Source organism: Melanostigma gelatinosum, assembly GCF_949748355.1.
Source record: "Melanostigma gelatinosum genome assembly, chromosome: 8".
Classification (NCBI taxonomy): domain Eukaryota; kingdom Metazoa; phylum Chordata; class Actinopteri; order Perciformes; family Zoarcidae; genus Melanostigma; species Melanostigma gelatinosum.
In genome coordinates, this window is record NC_136641.1 from 23008352 (window position 1) to 23026808 (window position 18457).

Here is an 18457-nt window from a genome sequence, read left to right on the forward strand (position 1 = left end):
CAGTCGCCACCCTGTGGAGTTCAGAGGATGAGGCGATGAAGGACTACACTCAATGATGTCAATAAGATATTCAGAACTACTTAGTAGGTGTTCAGTATAAGGAATTAACGATACCCTGCAGCCAATCAGGATCAAGTAATCACCCAGACAATGGTGGAAATATATACGGTGGCTACAAAATGAATAATGACAACAGCAAAAGATGATAACGGTGCATCAAGAATATAAACAGATGGGGAATGGAAAGATGAGTTCAAAAAGAAAGCAAACAAGGCGAGGGGGTAAAACATACACAAACAGCATAATGGACAACACAGATAAAATGAAAGACTGACAGATGTTGAGGAAGGAAATAAGTGGAAAGGAGCAGGATGAGGAAGGAAAAAGACAATGTGAGCATGACAAGAGCAAAAAAAAGAGTACGAGTGAGTGAGATCTGCAGAGAGAGAGAGAGCGAGAGAGCGAGAGCGAGAGAGAGAGCGAGAGAGCGAGAGAGAGAGAGAGAGAGAGAGAGAGAGAGAGAGAGAGAGAGAGCGAGAGAGGACAGGACAGATATGGGCCATAGTGACATTAGGCAGATGGCTCAAAGCGCTCAGCTCTGTTTACATTGCTCTCACTGATAAAGCAAAAACAGAGACAAAAGTGGAACCTACGGCAGGATGTGTGTTTGCAGGTGAATGCCTCCCGTCAGTCCACATGTGTGTGCAGTCAAAGACTTTAACGTGTGTTATCGCTGCAGCTACTGTAAGTATTTATCAGTTGAGACTCACTTAACCTGGGTACAGTGTCACACGCCGTGTGTCTGAGCTCACAGGCGCAAACTAATTGCTTGCTTTTCTCAAGAGGGCAAGGGCTAGTGGGTTTGCAGAGTACACAGTGAGGTCCTGTGTTTACGCAACCGCACTCCACCTCTTTAGGAGCTCTGCTTTAGGAGCTCTGCTTTAGGAGCTCTGCTTTCGGAGCTCTGCTTTCGGAGCTCTGCTTTAGCAGTGTTTACCTGCTACCTGAGCGCGCCGCCACGCTCCCAGTGCAGGGCCGCTGCACCTGCTCCTCTGTGCTCAACAACACACTCATTTATCTAAACTCATGACTTATCACCTTATCCTGTGCGGCCTTTTCTCTGCTGGTTTGGTCCAGCACGATTATAATCAAGCCACGATGCATTATGGTCTGCATTGCTCACTCCCTGTCAGGTGGCATTTATGACTGAGTTACCAATATGATTATGGCCTACTAAAAGGGTTACGTTCGGTTTATGGAGACAAAAATAAACCAGGAATTGAACATCACGTCACTGGAACATCGCACAGTTTGCTTTTTGTCGTCATTTCCCCTCTGGGTGGCATGATGGAAGTGGCCAGCCAGTCTGTGGAGAGGACCTCAGCCTAATCCCGGGATATCAAAATGGCATTATGTAAGAGCGGCTCTGATCTAGACAGGACAGGCAAAACGTCAGTACACACAACATAGATTAAAATGTATTTTCTCCACACAAAAAAAGCCCCCAACCGCGTAGGGAGGATATGCAGGCTGAATCAATAACTGATCAACATGGGTCCATGGAGGCATTGGAATAAATGACCACCTCTGTGCATAACAAGAACGTCTGCTGCATATGTGATACACCTCCACAATTAAGTAAAAATAAATCTATAAAGTACATATTACTTAGTAAAAAATGTAGCTAGGAAAGCTGACACTGATACTTGTGAAAGAAATTTCAAATAAAATTCTCATGGGGTGTCCCAAAGTTTACAAAGATACCAAAGACATGAAAATATTTTTTTAGGGAACTGTAAAAATCATGCATTCTTAACTTCACTAAGTGTAAACATCATATAGCTTCAATGAAGAGCTGGGACAAACCGAGGCAGAATGATCTGCAATACTGTCGGATAGTGTGAGATAAGAGGATTTTCAGTCAGATTCCTCCTCTGGGGACCATGCACACTGTATATGCACATCATTTCAGGACAATCCACCCAACAGTTGAGATGGTGGACCGACTCACCGATTAACAATTCCAAAAACATACTGCTACTGGTGGTGTGAGAAGAAAATACAGATGTCGAAACAAAGAAGTGGTAAACGCAACCTGTCCATTGTTGGTAATGCCTCCACATCCAAACACATCACCCATCACCACCCTTCACCCAATGGCACCCCTCGAAAGATCCCGTCTCAGAGTTGGACGAGCAGGCGACAGTGAGAGGTGAGCTAATGGAACATTCAGAAACCTTATTTATAATGTTGCTCCTCCTTTATGATGGATTTAGCACAGCAGCCATTTACTTTAGCAGGACGTCTCTGGTCCTGACAGTGAGTCTATAAACATTGACTTTTAAGGCTGGGAAAGAGTGTTCTTTAAGGAGGAGAGAGCAACGTGAGAGACCGCAGACAAATGGGACATTTAACAGCATCCTAATGTACCTGAATAAGAATATTTAAAGCAGCTATGATCAATAGTTTTATATAAACAATGGATCACATGGCTACCTGTAGCAATGAAGGCACAGATAACTATCACAAAACGCTGCAGCTTCTCTCAGCTCAACAAAGGTTGAAGTATCTTTTAGCTCATAGTTTTGGTTTTCTGGCCCATAACTTAACTGTTGTAGTTCACTCTCATTGTTTTTTAGCCGCGGCAGGCAGCTGTTTTGAGCGACAGAGCTAAAAGAGAGTGAATATTAGACTTACAGTCACCAAATGGCCACAAACAAAACTCCAGAAATTTGAAAAAATCTGTTATTGCAGGTTAAAAAGGGCCAACAACAAGAAAAACGGATCAACAGGAAAAACAAATATAGTCCGTCTTTGCAATGAATTCATTTTTTTGTATGCAGGTATTTTGTTCACCTCCTGACTTAATATTCCTGTGAAAGAGCTCATTTTGAAGCCAGTCATTATAGACCTCGTATTCATGGGAGATGGAGATGTGATGATGATTTTATATAAAACTCAATGTTGTTGAAGAGTCTCTCTCCCTCTCTCTGCGCTTCTTTCTCAGTCTTGTGAAAAGGTTCTGCTTGGTGTTGGCCCGAGATTCACACCCACGGAGACTGTGAATTATCTGAGATGGCAGCGCTGCTTTCACTTAGCAACTATCACCCACATTCAACAGCCTCCCACCAAAGACCTGCAGTCCTCGACCCAGGTTCAGGGAGGGTGCCGCATGGGGACCAGCTGAGGAGGTAAGGGGGGTAAGTGGGTGAGTAGATGACTTTAGGCCTTTTTACACAGCCTGTTCAAGGGGGGAACGTAGTTATTTGCTGGTTGGAACTGTAATTGTCTCCTGCTAGATTTGATCAGCTACAGCTACAGCTAGTTAGCTCCAATAGTTAGGTAACTAACCAATGTGTTTGTCAAATGTAATACAATCTCAGGTGACATTGGCTGGGGTTGAGGGAGTCTAAACTTCCTCAAATCCAACACGGAGAGGAACAGAGTCACTGACTTCAAACAAAGCTTTGTTATCATCCGGGACCGGCTTGCACACAGGGGATGTGCTGGCTGTAAACAGGGATGTAACACACCAACGTGGTTCCTTAATGATATGCTAAACTCTTGAAAATAGCACTTGATTACTACTGTAGTCAGACATGCACACGGTTCAGAGAGCAGGTTTATTTATTTTAACATACAGAATGGTGACACTATGGTGACAATATAAAAAAAAACTATGCAAAAAATAAAAACATTAAAATAAATCGTGATTTATCAATCATTAAAAAGCAAATGCAGCATGTGTATACTTTCAGTATACCTTCAGTAGCTAGCGTAGCATTGAACTGCTGACTCTAGTTCACGACGTGCTAACACACTCTGCTAACGTTAGCTCCACAGGCTTTTTGTAGAACTGAATGTTTTAGAAACGTGCAACGAGTATTAATATTACACGTCTCAAAATCTTCATGAGAGTCTACAGAGCACAGACCAATAGTTGTTGGACCCTGGTCAGAGCCGGCCTATGCTACGCTATGATTGGCCAGTCTGCATTAGTTGGGCGGGGCTTAGCGAAGGGTCAATTAATTAACGAATCCTTTTGAGCACTGCTTGCGTTAAATCGTTTGAAGCCATCTTGGACTACTGGAGTCAGTCAAATACACTGGGAACAATATTTCATGCTCACATGGAAGAAAAAATCATCGTCCAGAAAAATGTGTGGAGAACAAGACGCTGAATTTATAATACCTTTTCCCAGAGGGAGCAGTGACTGATGGGATATTGTTGTTGAAGCGGGGCCAACGAGAGTGCAAGTCAGAGCTCATTGGCCTTCGAGGAGCATCTGGAACTCCTTAGAACATCTGTGTTATATCAGGCTGTGTAAAACACACTCCAGCACCCCGAAACACAATGACGGGGCTTTACTCGTGACAGAACATAAGAGTCTCCCCCGTAGGTTGGCCCTTATCTTTCCTTGAGAGGGTCGGTTATTTATTTCCATATTCTTTCATTTCATTTATTTTGACTCACGCTCACTGTCACTTTTAGCCTTTGTGAAAGAGTCTGTGTGTGTGTGTGTGTGTGTGTGTGTGTGTGTGTGTGTGTGTGTGTGTGTGTGTGTGTGTGTGTGTGTGTGTGTGTGTGTGTGTGTGTGTGTGTGTGTGTGTGTGTGTGTGCGGTGCCAGGCAGCTGCTGGGTTTGTGTACTCAGCCTGAGCCTCATGTCTACACACAGCTCGCACTGCCCTTATCTGAAGTGACCAGAACCACATCAACAGATAAAGAGTGGAGCCCCGCCTGCTCACTCTGCCGGGTGGTCTGCACTCTGTCTGGAGGTGAGCGTCGACCGGCTGCAGCTCACTGAGACGCGCTACAATCAAACATTTGTGTCTTACAGCGGATAAACTTTCCATTAAAAAAAAGTCTTTTTTTACGCTTCAGATGAAAAGCTGTTTTGGAGCACGATCACCTGCAGTCTTGTCATTTCTGTAATTTGTGATGAATAGCAGGGAAGAGTGTTGTCCTTTCTCAGGAAATCACTTTCCAGGACAATATCAAACAGTTTAAATGTATTCTTGGTTTCTAAAATCTGTCATCATTGTGACTGACATGAAGCGATGTCATTTAAACAGAACTGCAGCATGTGATGCAATGGTACAAAATGTAGTCGCCTTTGTTCCAACAGAGTTGAATTTACAAGTTGTTTAGTTTTTCCCAATTGCACATCTATTTTGTTTCCATCACAGTGAACAGCAAGTCTCTTTTTATTCATATCTTATTTAAAATGTAAATGAAGACAGTGTGTGGATTCCCTTCATAGATCTTTACATGTTTATACACCAGGGGAAGAAAAATGTTGACTTAAATAAATGTAAATATTACAGATATTTGTATCAGAAAAAGATCCTCTTTCACATGGAATTATTGGGATAAAGTCCAGTCCACACACCCTCGTTTCTTTCTGTTAAACAAACAAACAAAAAAGAAGGTTAACATGGAAACTTTTCATTACATTGCTTAGAGCAGGGGTCTCAAACTCATTTTCTCTCCGGGCCACATCAGCATCATGGTCGCCCACAAAGGACCGGTTGTAAATGTAACTTCTCGTAACATATTGTTAAATAACTCTCTGCGTTCACAGTTTAAAGTAGTCTTCAATGTACTCACAATACATTTCCATGTCAAATGTACAGTAACCAGCCAAAGAGCTGCTTCTATGACTGTGTGTTTAAGTATCTCATCATTTTGACTTTCAATCTCATCATTTTATTTATTTTTATTATCAAGTCTAACTTAAAAAAAAGATGTTTTTTGTTTTTTTTTTATTTTTGGATTTTTTTTGCTGACGGATTCGCGGGCCACATAAAATGACCGGGCCGGGAGTTTGAGACCCCTGGCTTAGAGAGTCCCAAAACGCCCCCTCACTTATTATTTCCTGGGGAGTATTATATATGATAGTTTACTCTATAATGAGCAGTTAATTAAGATTTTGCATTGTGTGATTGTTAGCAGAAAGGATTGTTGAATTGTATGAATTCATTCCATTGTGGGAATTTTTAAAAGGCACTATATATGTGGCTTTAAAATATATATATATTTGAATAGATGCAGTTTACTGTGGACTACGTACATTAGCAGTTTGAATCTTTCAATCCGTGGAGGAAGGAGTGTATTTCTTGTGCATTTAAGTACAAAATATGAGTCCAAACAAATGCGTGATGCATAAGATAAATCACAAAAGAGCGGGAAGTGGGGAGCTGATATTATATCTGTTCTGTTAAACAGGAAATGGTGCAAATGTTCGGCAATTGTTTCTGCTCCCCTAAGAACAATTTATTCAGTAAGCCAGTCATGATGTACTTTATTACAGCAAACACGTTTTTTTAAGCCAAAAAAAACAGAATGTCACTGTAACTCTGTTCCCCTGTCACCACTTGTGTTTGTGAACATTTTCTTTTCTTTTCTGTAAACATGAAAGTATGACTGATGCCAAAAAGATTTCCATAAATAGTTCTATTTGTTGTCTTTTCTGCATTTCCGGTTTTAGACGCATTTGAGTATTCTCGAGGCTGTGCACTGAAACACAAGACCAGAAACCTGAAATAAATAATGTGCATGCTTGCCCGGAACAATTAAAGTGTAAAGCCAGCTTCAAACTCCTTTTCCCTCTGTCATGTTTCTGTAAACCTGCTGGGGGTCCTAACGCTGAAAACTACACACCAGAAACATTTCTGCTGGCAGCCAGGCGGGTGTGACTTCTGTGGAGAGAGTGTGACTATTAAAACTATTTTGGCATTCTAGTTGCAAAAGTGCCGCAAATTCCGCATAAAAAAGGAAAAAGGAAAGAGGAAAGGAAAACCATTTTCTTTCTTTTTTTCACGATATCAACAAGTTCTTCTGGAAAGCACGGGACCCCTGCAAGCACACTGAGCCCTACGTGCTGTGGACAGACAACAGGTTCAGGGACGACTGCTGCGATTCAACAAAAAGCCTCTTAGAGGAGCAATGTCAACATTAGAGGAATGCAAAAGAGTTGTAATTAGCAATAAAATCAATTATCTCTGCCAGAAAAAGAAACTTGTATCAGTAACAGAACCATAGAAGGTCAATTACTCAAGCCATAGAGCTTTCTTTCTCGTCTTCGAGGCCTAAACACTCGTCCTGCACTATACAGACGTGCGCAGTCACAGCGCGCTGACCAGAGATAAGCTTCCCTGAACCACACAACTGGCAAACAACATCCTGTGCATCCCCCCCTCTCCCCTCCACTCATATGACCTCGTCTCTGTCATCGCCATGTTTAATCATGGACCGTCTCATTTCGACAGCATGGGGAGGGGGGGGGGGAAACAAAGCACGGATCTATCTGTGTCTAGAAAGCTTCGGACCCCTCCAACATCCAGGTCCTAAAACTGCCAGATTACCAGAATGTATGAGTGAACGGCAGCAAACAATTTTGACCTGGTTTTCCTTCACTTGCAGCAACGGTTACCAAACTGTGCAGCAGCCGGCTCAACTGGCTGCTTGAGTCGTAGTTGTTTCCATGGCAACCGTTGGACCAACTGAACACAAGCACTGAGGGAGACACTTAGCGATGCTGTTTATTCCCCATCATTCTCAGAAGTGATGCTAAACTGATAATTCATTTTCCAGCGATCTTATTGGTCCACAGATTGGTGGTGGTGGTGGTGGTGGTATGGGTGTCTTGAGAGTGTGTGTGTGTGTGTGCGTGTGTGAGAGAGATCCCATCAGTCAGCACCCATCCTGGTCGTGAGCAGAGCGTACATGTGACAGGTATCCTCGTTAAAATGCTGCTGCCACGTTAAACACAAATTATTTATCAAGGAGGCCGAGGAAAGGCACTGCGTGGGGAGAATATCGGATTCTCCTCCGATCACACCGCCTCGCTGCTGCCTCCTCCTTCACTTTTACTGGGCGTCTCATTCTATAGCTGCAGCTTTGCACAGATGATCATCACACGCCGACACTTCTTCCACTGGGATCGAAGTACGGCCATCTTGATGCATGACGCGCACGAGGTTATTCCAGCACCGCGAGCTGCTGTGAAACTGTGAACAGCTGATACAGTTTCATCAATGTGAGATTTGCTCTTTCTCTTTGTAACATCCTGGACATTTTTTAGAATTGAGTAAACAGCCATTTGGAAAGTTTGACATGGGACCGTAGTGGACTGAGCGCATTACTACAGAAGCGGCACATTGTTATTTAAACGCTATTCCCTTATCTTATCTGCTGAATGAAAAACAAACAAACTTTAAACACTTAGCGGGAGACTTGTGAAACACATCGACTGTCCCCTGAGCCTGATTTGCCCCATGTGGTCTCTTACGGGTTGTTAGGGACTTTACCCTCCATCTCTGCTGTGGTTAAAGATCAAAGATCCGTCCCAAAATGCATTAGCTTACGCTTCATTAGCGTGCAGCAGGAAAAGATGAATAAATCATTGTCGTATCTGTGAATACACAGCATTAGCCTTCAGGGTATGTGAAAACCGCAGACCCATGTGCATGCAGAGAAAAGGGGGTGAGAGTGACCTGCCTGTTGCTCTGACGCAGGCTCTGATAAGACTGTCCCATGTGACGCAACAGTTAGCAGAATCGCCACGGGCTGGGTATTTTTAGGAACCAGTATTTGACCTCCCACAGCACGTATGTCAACAGCATCCACACAACAATGCTTGTTGTCAGGGACAATAAAGCAAATAACGCCGGGGTGAAGAATGTACAATCAGGAGGAGCTTCATCGACGGACATATCGGCAGTGATCAGTGTGCATGAAGAGCAGCAGAGTGGCGTGTATTAAAAGCGTCTCTAATCCTGGACACAAGCACCCACTGTAGCGCACATGCCAGTCTTCACATTCAAACAGACGCCCACACATTCAGGCAGGACAATAGCTTCGTGATGTTACTTCTCAAAGAATAACAAACTGCTGCAATTCTGACAAACATCAATAGAGACTTGAGGGGAAGGTGACAACCATTACAAAGGGGGGGATGTGTGTGTGTGTGTGTGTGTGTTTTGATGGGTGGGACATGCACATGTGTATGTACTGATAGGGCTAATTTATTTCAGCCGAGGATCACAGACATGTCGACACAACAAAGAAAACATGGACGAACATGTGAGTGAAACTCCCGTGTTACAGGTCGTCTCCATGTTAAAGCTCCGATAGATTGGCGTTTGTTTTGAAGTCAGTCCTGCGTAAAACAAGGTGGTTTAAACTCTCTTATATACTGTAGTTTATGTTGTGAGCGTGTATAAGGCGCTCAGAGTGAAGCTAAGAACAGACACTGGATTATGCAGCTGTAAAAACACACACATGCCAAACTACGCCAAGAGAAATACAGCTCAGGAAACAACCAGATGGACTGCATGTGTTTTGAAAGGTTTGAAGGGATTAAAGGCCGTGACTTTCGAGAGACGAACATTAAATACTGATGAGGCAGACAGACACCATTGAGATGTGCGCGAGAGCCTCAGTTTACTCTGGTCTTACATGACATGAATAACTACAATTGCAGCCTCGCGGTTGTGTGCGAGTCCCCCAAACAGTCAAGTTGCAGTCGACATCTGTCCAACGATTTCATCGCTTCATCATTTTATCCGTTTGTGCAAATTCTGAAGACATTCCCTCCGGACGTTACTGAGGTATCAATATTTGGAAAGACGGACGCCAAACATGTTTTTACTACTGTTCTGTTTTCAGGTTATATTCTTTGCGGATGTCTTGAATCGGTTGGTCTGCTTTTCTGTTTTATTGAGGAAGACTTCATGGTCATAAATAAACGAATGGCCTGTAGAGCTGTCAAGACTTTTGTTGTTTTTTATTGTGGTCTTCCATGTCACTGATTTGGACCACTATATTATACACAAAATGTCAGATTTGATTGAGGGCAAATGGGCAACATCAGCGCCATCACCCCCACTAACCTCTCATGTAATGTGACCAAATCCTGGTCCCTCATATCTGCTTTTACATGAACTATTAGTTTACAATAAATCCAAAAAACAGTATTTTTTGGGACATGGCATTCAAACACCAGCCCCAGCTTCATGGACGATAGATCGATCAGCGACTCGTACTTTCAGAAATCAACTTGCACTTATGACTGAGGAGAAACCCAACTCAACTGTACCGACTTCCTTTCAATCCCCTGTTTCAAATCTGCGTTGCCAGCAAACAGAAGTTGGCAACGAAAAGACAGAAAGGAGGATCTGCATTTACATCACTCCTCAACACACAACTTCATCATTATCTCTTCTCATCACCACCAACAGAAACCCAGTGAGGTCAATGAGTTATCGGAGAAAGAGGAAATACTTGCACGCAAGCGTGAAGCAGTGATTGATGATAGAGTTTCACTGTGTCACGTATAGTACACAGGCGACCTCTGGAATAAACAGCACTGCAGGGCCGCAGCTATCTCACGACATTCATTGGCTTAATGACGGCAAACAACGTTGCAGCCTGTGATGGATATATGGTATATCATGCATGATGTGAGAGTACACAGCAGTTACTGAGTTCCCACGAACCCCGAACCTAGTCCTGTACTTTTGTAATAAATGAATAATAAACAATCACAATATCTTAACAAAGCGATCCGTCTTTATGTGACTTGTTGGGGTTGTTGTTGTCCCGCTAACACATGAGAGGATATGTTCCTGAATGCAGACCTTACTGTTATGGCAGAGACATTATGGAGATAATCAGTGTTTCGTCATTGGGTCCTATATCCCCCTGTTGTTTTCATGTAATGGCTTTCCCATTATGTTTTCCATAACTTTTCCCCAAGGAGAAAACGGTTAGAGCTCAACAGAAAGCGAGCCGCCACCATACTGCCCCCCCCCCAGTCGGCCTCACCATCGTCACCCCACCCTTGGAGAAAAGTACAAAGCGTCCCTTGTGTGAGAGCACAGAGACCTGAGTGATATCGCTTTATATCATGTTATTCTCACACTGTCACACAACAGCACACTCACACACACACTCACACACACACACTCACACACACACTCAGACACACACACACTCACACACACGCTTGTCCGCTTGTGTGGCCAGTTCAGTGAGAATGAAACCGCCATATCGTAAACATCGTGACAGAGGAGACATTTTAAAGGCCCCCAGACATGAAGCAACATAACAATGTGTCCCGTTCAATCAGTCTACAGTGATAAGGTATCACAATTTTCTGTTTGCTTGTGTATTTAATTACTTATCAATAGTGTTGGGAACGTTACTTGTTAAAATGTAATAGGTCACAGATTACGAGTAGATACCCGGTTAAAATGAGGCATTAAGGTAAATGTTTCCTCAGGTTTGATGTTGAAAGACTTTTTTCACACTATTCAGTATCATCATTCAGCAAAATCAGAAGGCTGCAAAGCAACAGAATGAATGTCATACTACATAAAACCTACATAAAAGCTTTTTACCAAAAAAAACATATATTCTGATGTAACCTCTTGAACACCAACATTTTTGATTCGTACTTCTTTCTCAGTAACTGTTACAGAACTACCGGTACAGTTATTTTGTAGTTAAATTACACAACGGTGTTACATGTAAGAGGTTACTCCCCAACACTGCTTCTCAAATACTTTCCAATTTTCCACTTAATTAAAATAGCTGCAAATTTGGATTAAAGATCTTTAGGCCTGCACCTAACAACAATTTATTATGATTGTTTAATGATTATTTTCACATTTAATTAAATAGTTTGATCTGTAGAATGAAAGATGCCCGTCACAATTTAATGAAGCCCAACGTAAGGTCATTTAAATCCCTTTTGTAACTCTACACCACTAAAATATTAAGTTTCACTGAAGAATACGTCACAGTACAGAAGCAAAAGGCACTCTGACTTCCGCTTCACTGGAACAACGCTCAGCTACACAACATGCATTTGTGCAGATGGATCAACCGAAGGGTCTTTGAGTTAGAGGAGGTGAAACACATAACACATGAGCAGAGCACACTGAACTTCATTCATGAAAAATTATAGGATAAAATGCTGATATATATTATCTGCAAGACAACATAAAAGGGAAATAGTGACAGTCATACGTCAAGCCTCTCTTACCTGTTTCCAGAGGAACTGGTCTTCCTGATTGAGCTGCCATGTTGTGACCACGTGTATGATGGACAGCAAGGCTCCACTCAGCACAGCTGCTCTCATCCTCACAGGCAGCAGAGTGTAGATGATGTAGATGAAAAACACGGACCACCAGATGCCCTCCGAGGCGCTCCTGGGTGCCACCATGAGCACCCCGAACACCTGCACGGACAGCAAGACTCCGATCACCAGGTAACTGACCATCCACATGTAGTCCTGGTGGAAGCCGTTGCGGTTGCAGACCACCATGAGAGCCATGAAGAGCGCCATCGCCACCGACAGGGCTGACGAGTAGGCCACGTGAGGGGCGGCGTGGACACAGTGGAAGGTCAGCATGATGCCGCACACGATCACAAGTACCCCCATGAGCATGGTCAAGGAGCTCTGGTTCAGTCTGAAGAAGTAACGCTGGTATAGGCGCTCCAGTTTGCGGGACTGGAATTTTTTAGACTGGAACACCTGCACCACCCTGAGCCAGCAGTCCGCAGCCGTCACCACCCCTGCTGCGCCGTTGGGACCGTCATCTCCCATGTCCCCGCTTCCTCCGTTACACCCCCCTTTCCTCCCTTTCAACTCGCCATCCTCAAAGCCCAAGTCGACCGATTTCAACCCCACCCCTTCCCCGGGAGCCCCTCCCCTTTTGCCGTAGTGGTCCTCCTGCCATCCGCAACGGACGCCGAAGTTGCCCCCGCCTCCCATGGCCCCAGCCCCCCCTCCGCGGTGGTGCTGATGGAGGGGGGCTCCAGAAGGGGGGTCCATAGCATCTGGGTCCCGCAGACAGCTCATGTAACGCGGGTTGCAGAGAGATGAGCCTCCCTTCCGTTTGGACTTCTTGCCATTGCGCTCCCCCCACGCAGTCTTGCGGTCGTCCACCCTGGCGACTAGGAAACCACTGAACCAGGACATTCTAGGTGAGCAGAGAGAGGAACGTTCAGTACAGGAACAGGTCAAAGACAGATAACAGCTACAGCGCTGATACCATGTGGCAGGAACATTACCTCCTCCAGCCACCTGTAGAAGTTAATTTACCTGTTGGGGTTCTGGTACATGTCCCAGCCCTTTCCCTTGCAGCCGGTTCACTCATTTATCCCCGCGGACAATTTTTTTAAGTCGTGAGGAGGGGTTTGTATAGAGGCCACACTGCACGGCCACAGGGTGGAACTGACTAGATGGGGTCAAAAAGCGCACCAGTCGCTTCACGAAGCCCCAGATTTTTGTGCCAGGAACAGCACTCAGAGACCAAGGTTAGTGAGACGACCAGTCTCTGCTTCCAGGCCTATCTCCATGGCTTCCGCTGGGCCTAGAGGAAAAAGCAAACACACACAGTAGATTGTATTAAAACGATGCACGAACAGATATTTGTGATGGTGTCGTGGCTCAAATGTAGGCAGTGAGTACATCAGGTGAGAAACATCAGATCATGATGGTAATGTCCAGTATGTCGTTTGATGCTAATACCCATATTAATGAACAGGCCGGACACCGTTTAGCGCTCTCAATAGCTTGTTAGCAAAGATCTTCTTCGTCCCAAATCTGAAAAGGAAATAAAAAACATAACTGTCGGCTAAATGCACAATGAATCCCATTTCCTGGACAACCGGACACACTTGTGATTGTGTCTCATAAAAACAGAGATTCATAGATCAAGCTACTTCCAAAACTATGGGGGAGGACGGGGGAGAGGGGGAGGGCAGGATCCAAAATAGCTTAATGGCCTGGGTTTGTTAAGGTGAACCAGAACTTGCTTGATTTGATCCCCGTACTGAAATAAACCCTCTGGTGTAAACACGCGACAGCGTTTTGGAGTCAGTTGGTCTGAAGATAAAGAGCGACTCCTTCACGCTCTGTTTATTATCCCAATCTGTGATAAAAGTAATAAATACAGATGAATGCCACTGGACAACAGGATACTGTCAAGACAAATATCAAGACAGCAATGGGAAACACATGACAGGATCTGTGGGCCCTGCAGCGTTAAAGCCAAAGTTGTTTAGAAATGACTAGAAACTCAAGCTACTTCCCTTTAAGCATTGTATAAGGCGTATAGCACAGAGATACATGTTATTGTATCAGTGTGTTGTTGTCTTTGTTAAGCTTTACCGAAAAAAACGTTTGTTTGACATGTCGGCTACTGTAGACAGTTTAAATACACAATGTTTGACTTGCTTTTGAACCGCTGTATGAACGTGTAGCCTATATCTGATATATCTTATGGATATTAGTTCATCTCTTCCACTGTATAAAGTATTGTCTTGTAAACCAGTGTGCGTCTTTGAGTGTATGACATTCATTTAGGATGCACTAAACCATAAGGCCCTTATTAAGAGGACTGGGTATCGACCAGAGGATACACATCTACATTAAATAAAGTTCTTTAGCATTTATATCATCAGAGTTGATATCGCAGTTGCATTGATTCAGACTGCATTTTTAGTGCCACAGCAATGCATGCTTCACGTCACCTAACAAGAGAATCCGAATGAGTTTTTACACCGCGAGGTACACGTAGCATATTTGGGGAAAAGAGAGTTCTGATATTGGATAAACTTGAGTTGAGGTATTGTATCAGGAGAGAAAAGGTAAAATGGTGCATCCCATTTATGAAGCTACATCGTGGTTTTGGTTGTAGTGTCGACAGAAAAAGTGCATTTCTTAGATATTCAAATTGTAGGTTTATCCTGACCTGGTCCCATTGTATAGTATGTATATCTCTAATCTTACTATAACAACCCGCCAGTATCTTTGTAGTTCATGTAATAATAGTATAGTAGTGTGCTCGTCTTCGTCCTGATTGAATTAAACGTCCACATATGCCTCAGCAAATGCTACCAGCTGATCCAACCAGGCCTCCAGACACCCGCAGCTGCACACAGTGCAGAGAGACACGCAACGCAGCTTCTGCTGCCGCTTCTGCTGCCGCTTCTGCTGCCGCTACCGCCGCCGCTACCGCCGCCTCATCGATCGGCATTTTTCACCGGAGAGGCACGCTGTGTTGTTGAAGCAAAAATAGCATTTCCTCGCTATATCTTGCCTGCATGCGCCTTCTCTGGCACGTATCCGTCCAAGCCGTGTCCCTCCTCCCTGGCAGCGGATCGACAAGATTCAAGGAGAACCGCCAACCCCCCCCCCCCCACCACACACACACCTCCCCTCTTCTCTCCTCCCACCTCCACCAACACCTCCTTCCCTCCACCTCCCCGGCTGCGTCCCTCACTCCCCCCCCCCCCCCCCCCTGCACAAGGTCGACCAGCTTGTACCCATTTGCAAACGTTGCGGTGTTGCCAGTCGCTTGTGGTAAGAGTGTGTGTGTGTGTGTGTGTGTGTGTGTGTGTGTTTGCATGGTGCTTGGCTGTACTCTCCGGTTTCCCCCCACTAGCGTTAGGAGAGAGGAGGGAGGGGAAGCGGAGAAGGGAAGGCTGACTATTCCTTGGGGACATTTTCAACCGGACACTGGCGTTACAGTCACAAACAGCGAGCATAAAGTCAATCCTTGTGGGCTTGTTCCAGTTTAGACAAGTCCGACGCTGCATGCATATCTCTCTGAGTGTGTGTGTGTGTGTGTGTGTGTGTGTGTGTGGTGGATCAGTTGTCATCTAGATGCAAAAAAATAGATCAACTAATTGGTGGTGTGCAATCTTTTTTTATTTCCATAATCATATGCGGATGATCTGTTTCCGATCCAGCGTCTAAATGCCATGCACGGGCAGGCCGTGTGTGAGGGCCCGCATTCAAACAGCGTAGGCTTCTTGTTACATAACACCATGGCCTAAGTGACAACCATAACGGGGACCATAAAAAACATTCCGCTGTGTCCGGTGGACCATGTTCGGACACACACACGCCTCCGTCAGCGATTTGCATCTGTGCAAATGTCCTTCAGTCTGCAGCAAAGCAGCAGCTCTCAGGGTGTGTATTGAAAACACGAGTTCTGGGTCAATAAACGGATACAAACACGTTATTGCTGCTGCACATTCCTCAGCATCAGTCAGTTGATGGAGGGGGGGGGGGGGGGGGGGACTATAGCTGTGCATAATACTCTAAAAACTGTTATTTACAAACCCCATGCGTTGGTGTGAGTAGAGGATACATGGAGGTGTTTAGGTTTAAAGTTATGTTCTGAAAAATGATCTGATGGGAATCATTATGAGCATCCGATGCGACCTGCACGAGGCTCCAGCTTCTGAATGTAGCTTGTTAACACTCCATCAGGACTGTCAGCTGTAATAAGAAACAATGATGCAGCTCATCACACAGATATGTTGCTATTGGCCGCCAGTGGGGAACTGTCCGTGTATCCTCCTCCTCCACCACCACCACCGTGTGTGAGGCCTTACAGCAACTGTTGCCAGCTATGTCATTCACTCCTGCAGACACGGTGCACTGACAGAGAGGTGTCCGAGGCGTCTGCGGTTCAGTGCAACCGCGTTTGAGACGTTTGTGTGACAGGAGAACATATATTAAATATATATATCTATATATATAGATATATATATGTCGGCCTGCAGTGTGCAGCAGCAGCAGTTACTGTCAGAAAGACGGACTCACCGCGATCATCTTCTGTTTTTCTATTCCCAGGACCGGACCGCAGCAGACAATCCTCCGGTTCGGCGTGGTGGTCGGTCGGAGCGGCCGGAGTGGAGGACCATTTGTAGCCTGGCTGTCCAAAGGATGGTCCGGTTAAATTGGTCACCCTGTGTTGGATCTCCCTCCTGTCGTCTTCTCGCGCTCCACTCCCTTTCCTCTCCTCCCCCTGACCCTCTCGGCTCCAAGCACCACTGTCAAGACGGGGACAATACAGACATCACGCTTCCGGTTATTGTTTTTCAAGTTAAAACTCGAAATGAAAAGATCAATATTTTCATGTCTGTCCATTAAATACAAGGGATATAGCCAGCAGCGGGTTAGCTTAGCACAAAAAATATATATTTTGTAATAAAAAAAGATTGTATGGTTGTATAACACATATTGCTTATTTCATAATGCATTTATCTCATTTCAACACATAATGTACCCATAGACATTCATCCAAATACCAGTCTATTGGCAATACATCTTAACAACTGTGTTGTCAAAAAAGTTGAACATATGTGATACTGGTTTATGGTTAACATGATACATGTTTTGGTCTTTATCTCTCGATCATAGATAAGACATTGTATGTTGTTCATTGTTGATCTTCATGTTCATATTGATCTATGTATTTCTAGTTCTATATTTTTATCTGAGCTTTTGTTTCAGCTCCGGTCAAGTCAATTATATTTAATATAACCCAATATCACAATTGTACAGCATATGCCACCCTGTCCTTTTCAATGCTTGCGTGATCAGGAAAAACTCTTTTAGCGCGAATATATGGAAGAAACCTGAGGAAGAGCAAATGAGGATGGATCCCTCACCCAGGACACACAGATGTGTGAACAGAATAAACCAAGATAATGAAATTACAATATACTGTAGACAATCCATATGACAAAAAGATGGCAGGAGGATGTCAAGCAGCTTCCAGGTGTACAGCTAGAGCCTGAGCCACACACCCTCCTCTCCACCTGGAAAGAGAACAGTCTAAATTTCAATCTATCTTCCTGTAAATTGTTATTGGAACTGTGTTTAAGTGCATTGAGAGTCAATGTGCACATATTTGGCCAATAAAGTGGATTCAGATTTTACTACTTGTGTAAGTTTACTCTCCACAAATATATCATTTTTGCGTCTATCACCTTTATTTTTTCAGCTTTTATTCTGAAATAAACTTTCCACTTAGGCCCGTTGTAATGCTGTTTAACTGATGCTGGTTTGACGCTTGACGCAGCTCTCCTCAGCCCAGGCGCGCCGTGGCTCACACCACTCTCTTCATTCCCACTTTTAGTAACTCGGCACTCCCTCTAGGGGTGAAGCCGTGTCTGTAGCGAGCCCAGCCGGTCATAAACCACCAGCTATGATCTCCAGCATGAGTCTCCCAGCAGTGAAAAAAACCAGTGATGTGGAGGAGGAAAAGCCAGCGTACACCTTCATTTTTATTTACTCAATAGTGTCTAAAACTGTGAGGCTGACATACAACTGGAAGAACTCATACTTTATTAAAAGTAGCAACACCACAGTGCAAAAATAGATCAATATTACCAGCAAAATGTACTTAAAGATATTGTGAGGAACATTTAACAGGTTATGAAAATGTTTCAATTTAATACTGATGCCTCTATATGACCTAGTAAACAAGACCATCAGCGGGAAGACTTGCTATTTTAATATAATTATTCTTAATGCTTGTCATTGGTGCCACTGGGTTGGATTCCGTGCAAAAGCAGAAGAAATGATGCAGCTTCACCTTAAAGTCCTTCAGTGACCAGCCCACTGTTGAAAGACCCAGATCAGG

The 18457-nt window shown here is 44.2% G+C and overlaps 1 protein-coding gene across 1 annotated transcript in view; it reads right to left on the reverse strand.

Moving 5' to 3' along the window:
* LOC306781287 (adenylate cyclase type 6-like) overlaps positions 1-16991 on the reverse strand; it is a 28721-nt gene extending 11730 nt beyond the window's left edge. The window contains exons 1-3 of the mRNA XM_079274065.1: positions 16630-16991; positions 13114-13384; positions 12052-12991 (exon numbers count right to left, since the gene is read on the reverse strand). Of these exons, the coding sequence (XP_079130191.1) occupies positions 12052-12991; positions 13114-13133 (960 nt within the window). The 5' untranslated portion in view covers positions 13134-13384; positions 16630-16991. The remainder of the gene's footprint in view (positions 1-12051; positions 12992-13113; positions 13385-16629) is intronic.
* Positions 16992-18457: the final 1466 nt, after the last annotated feature.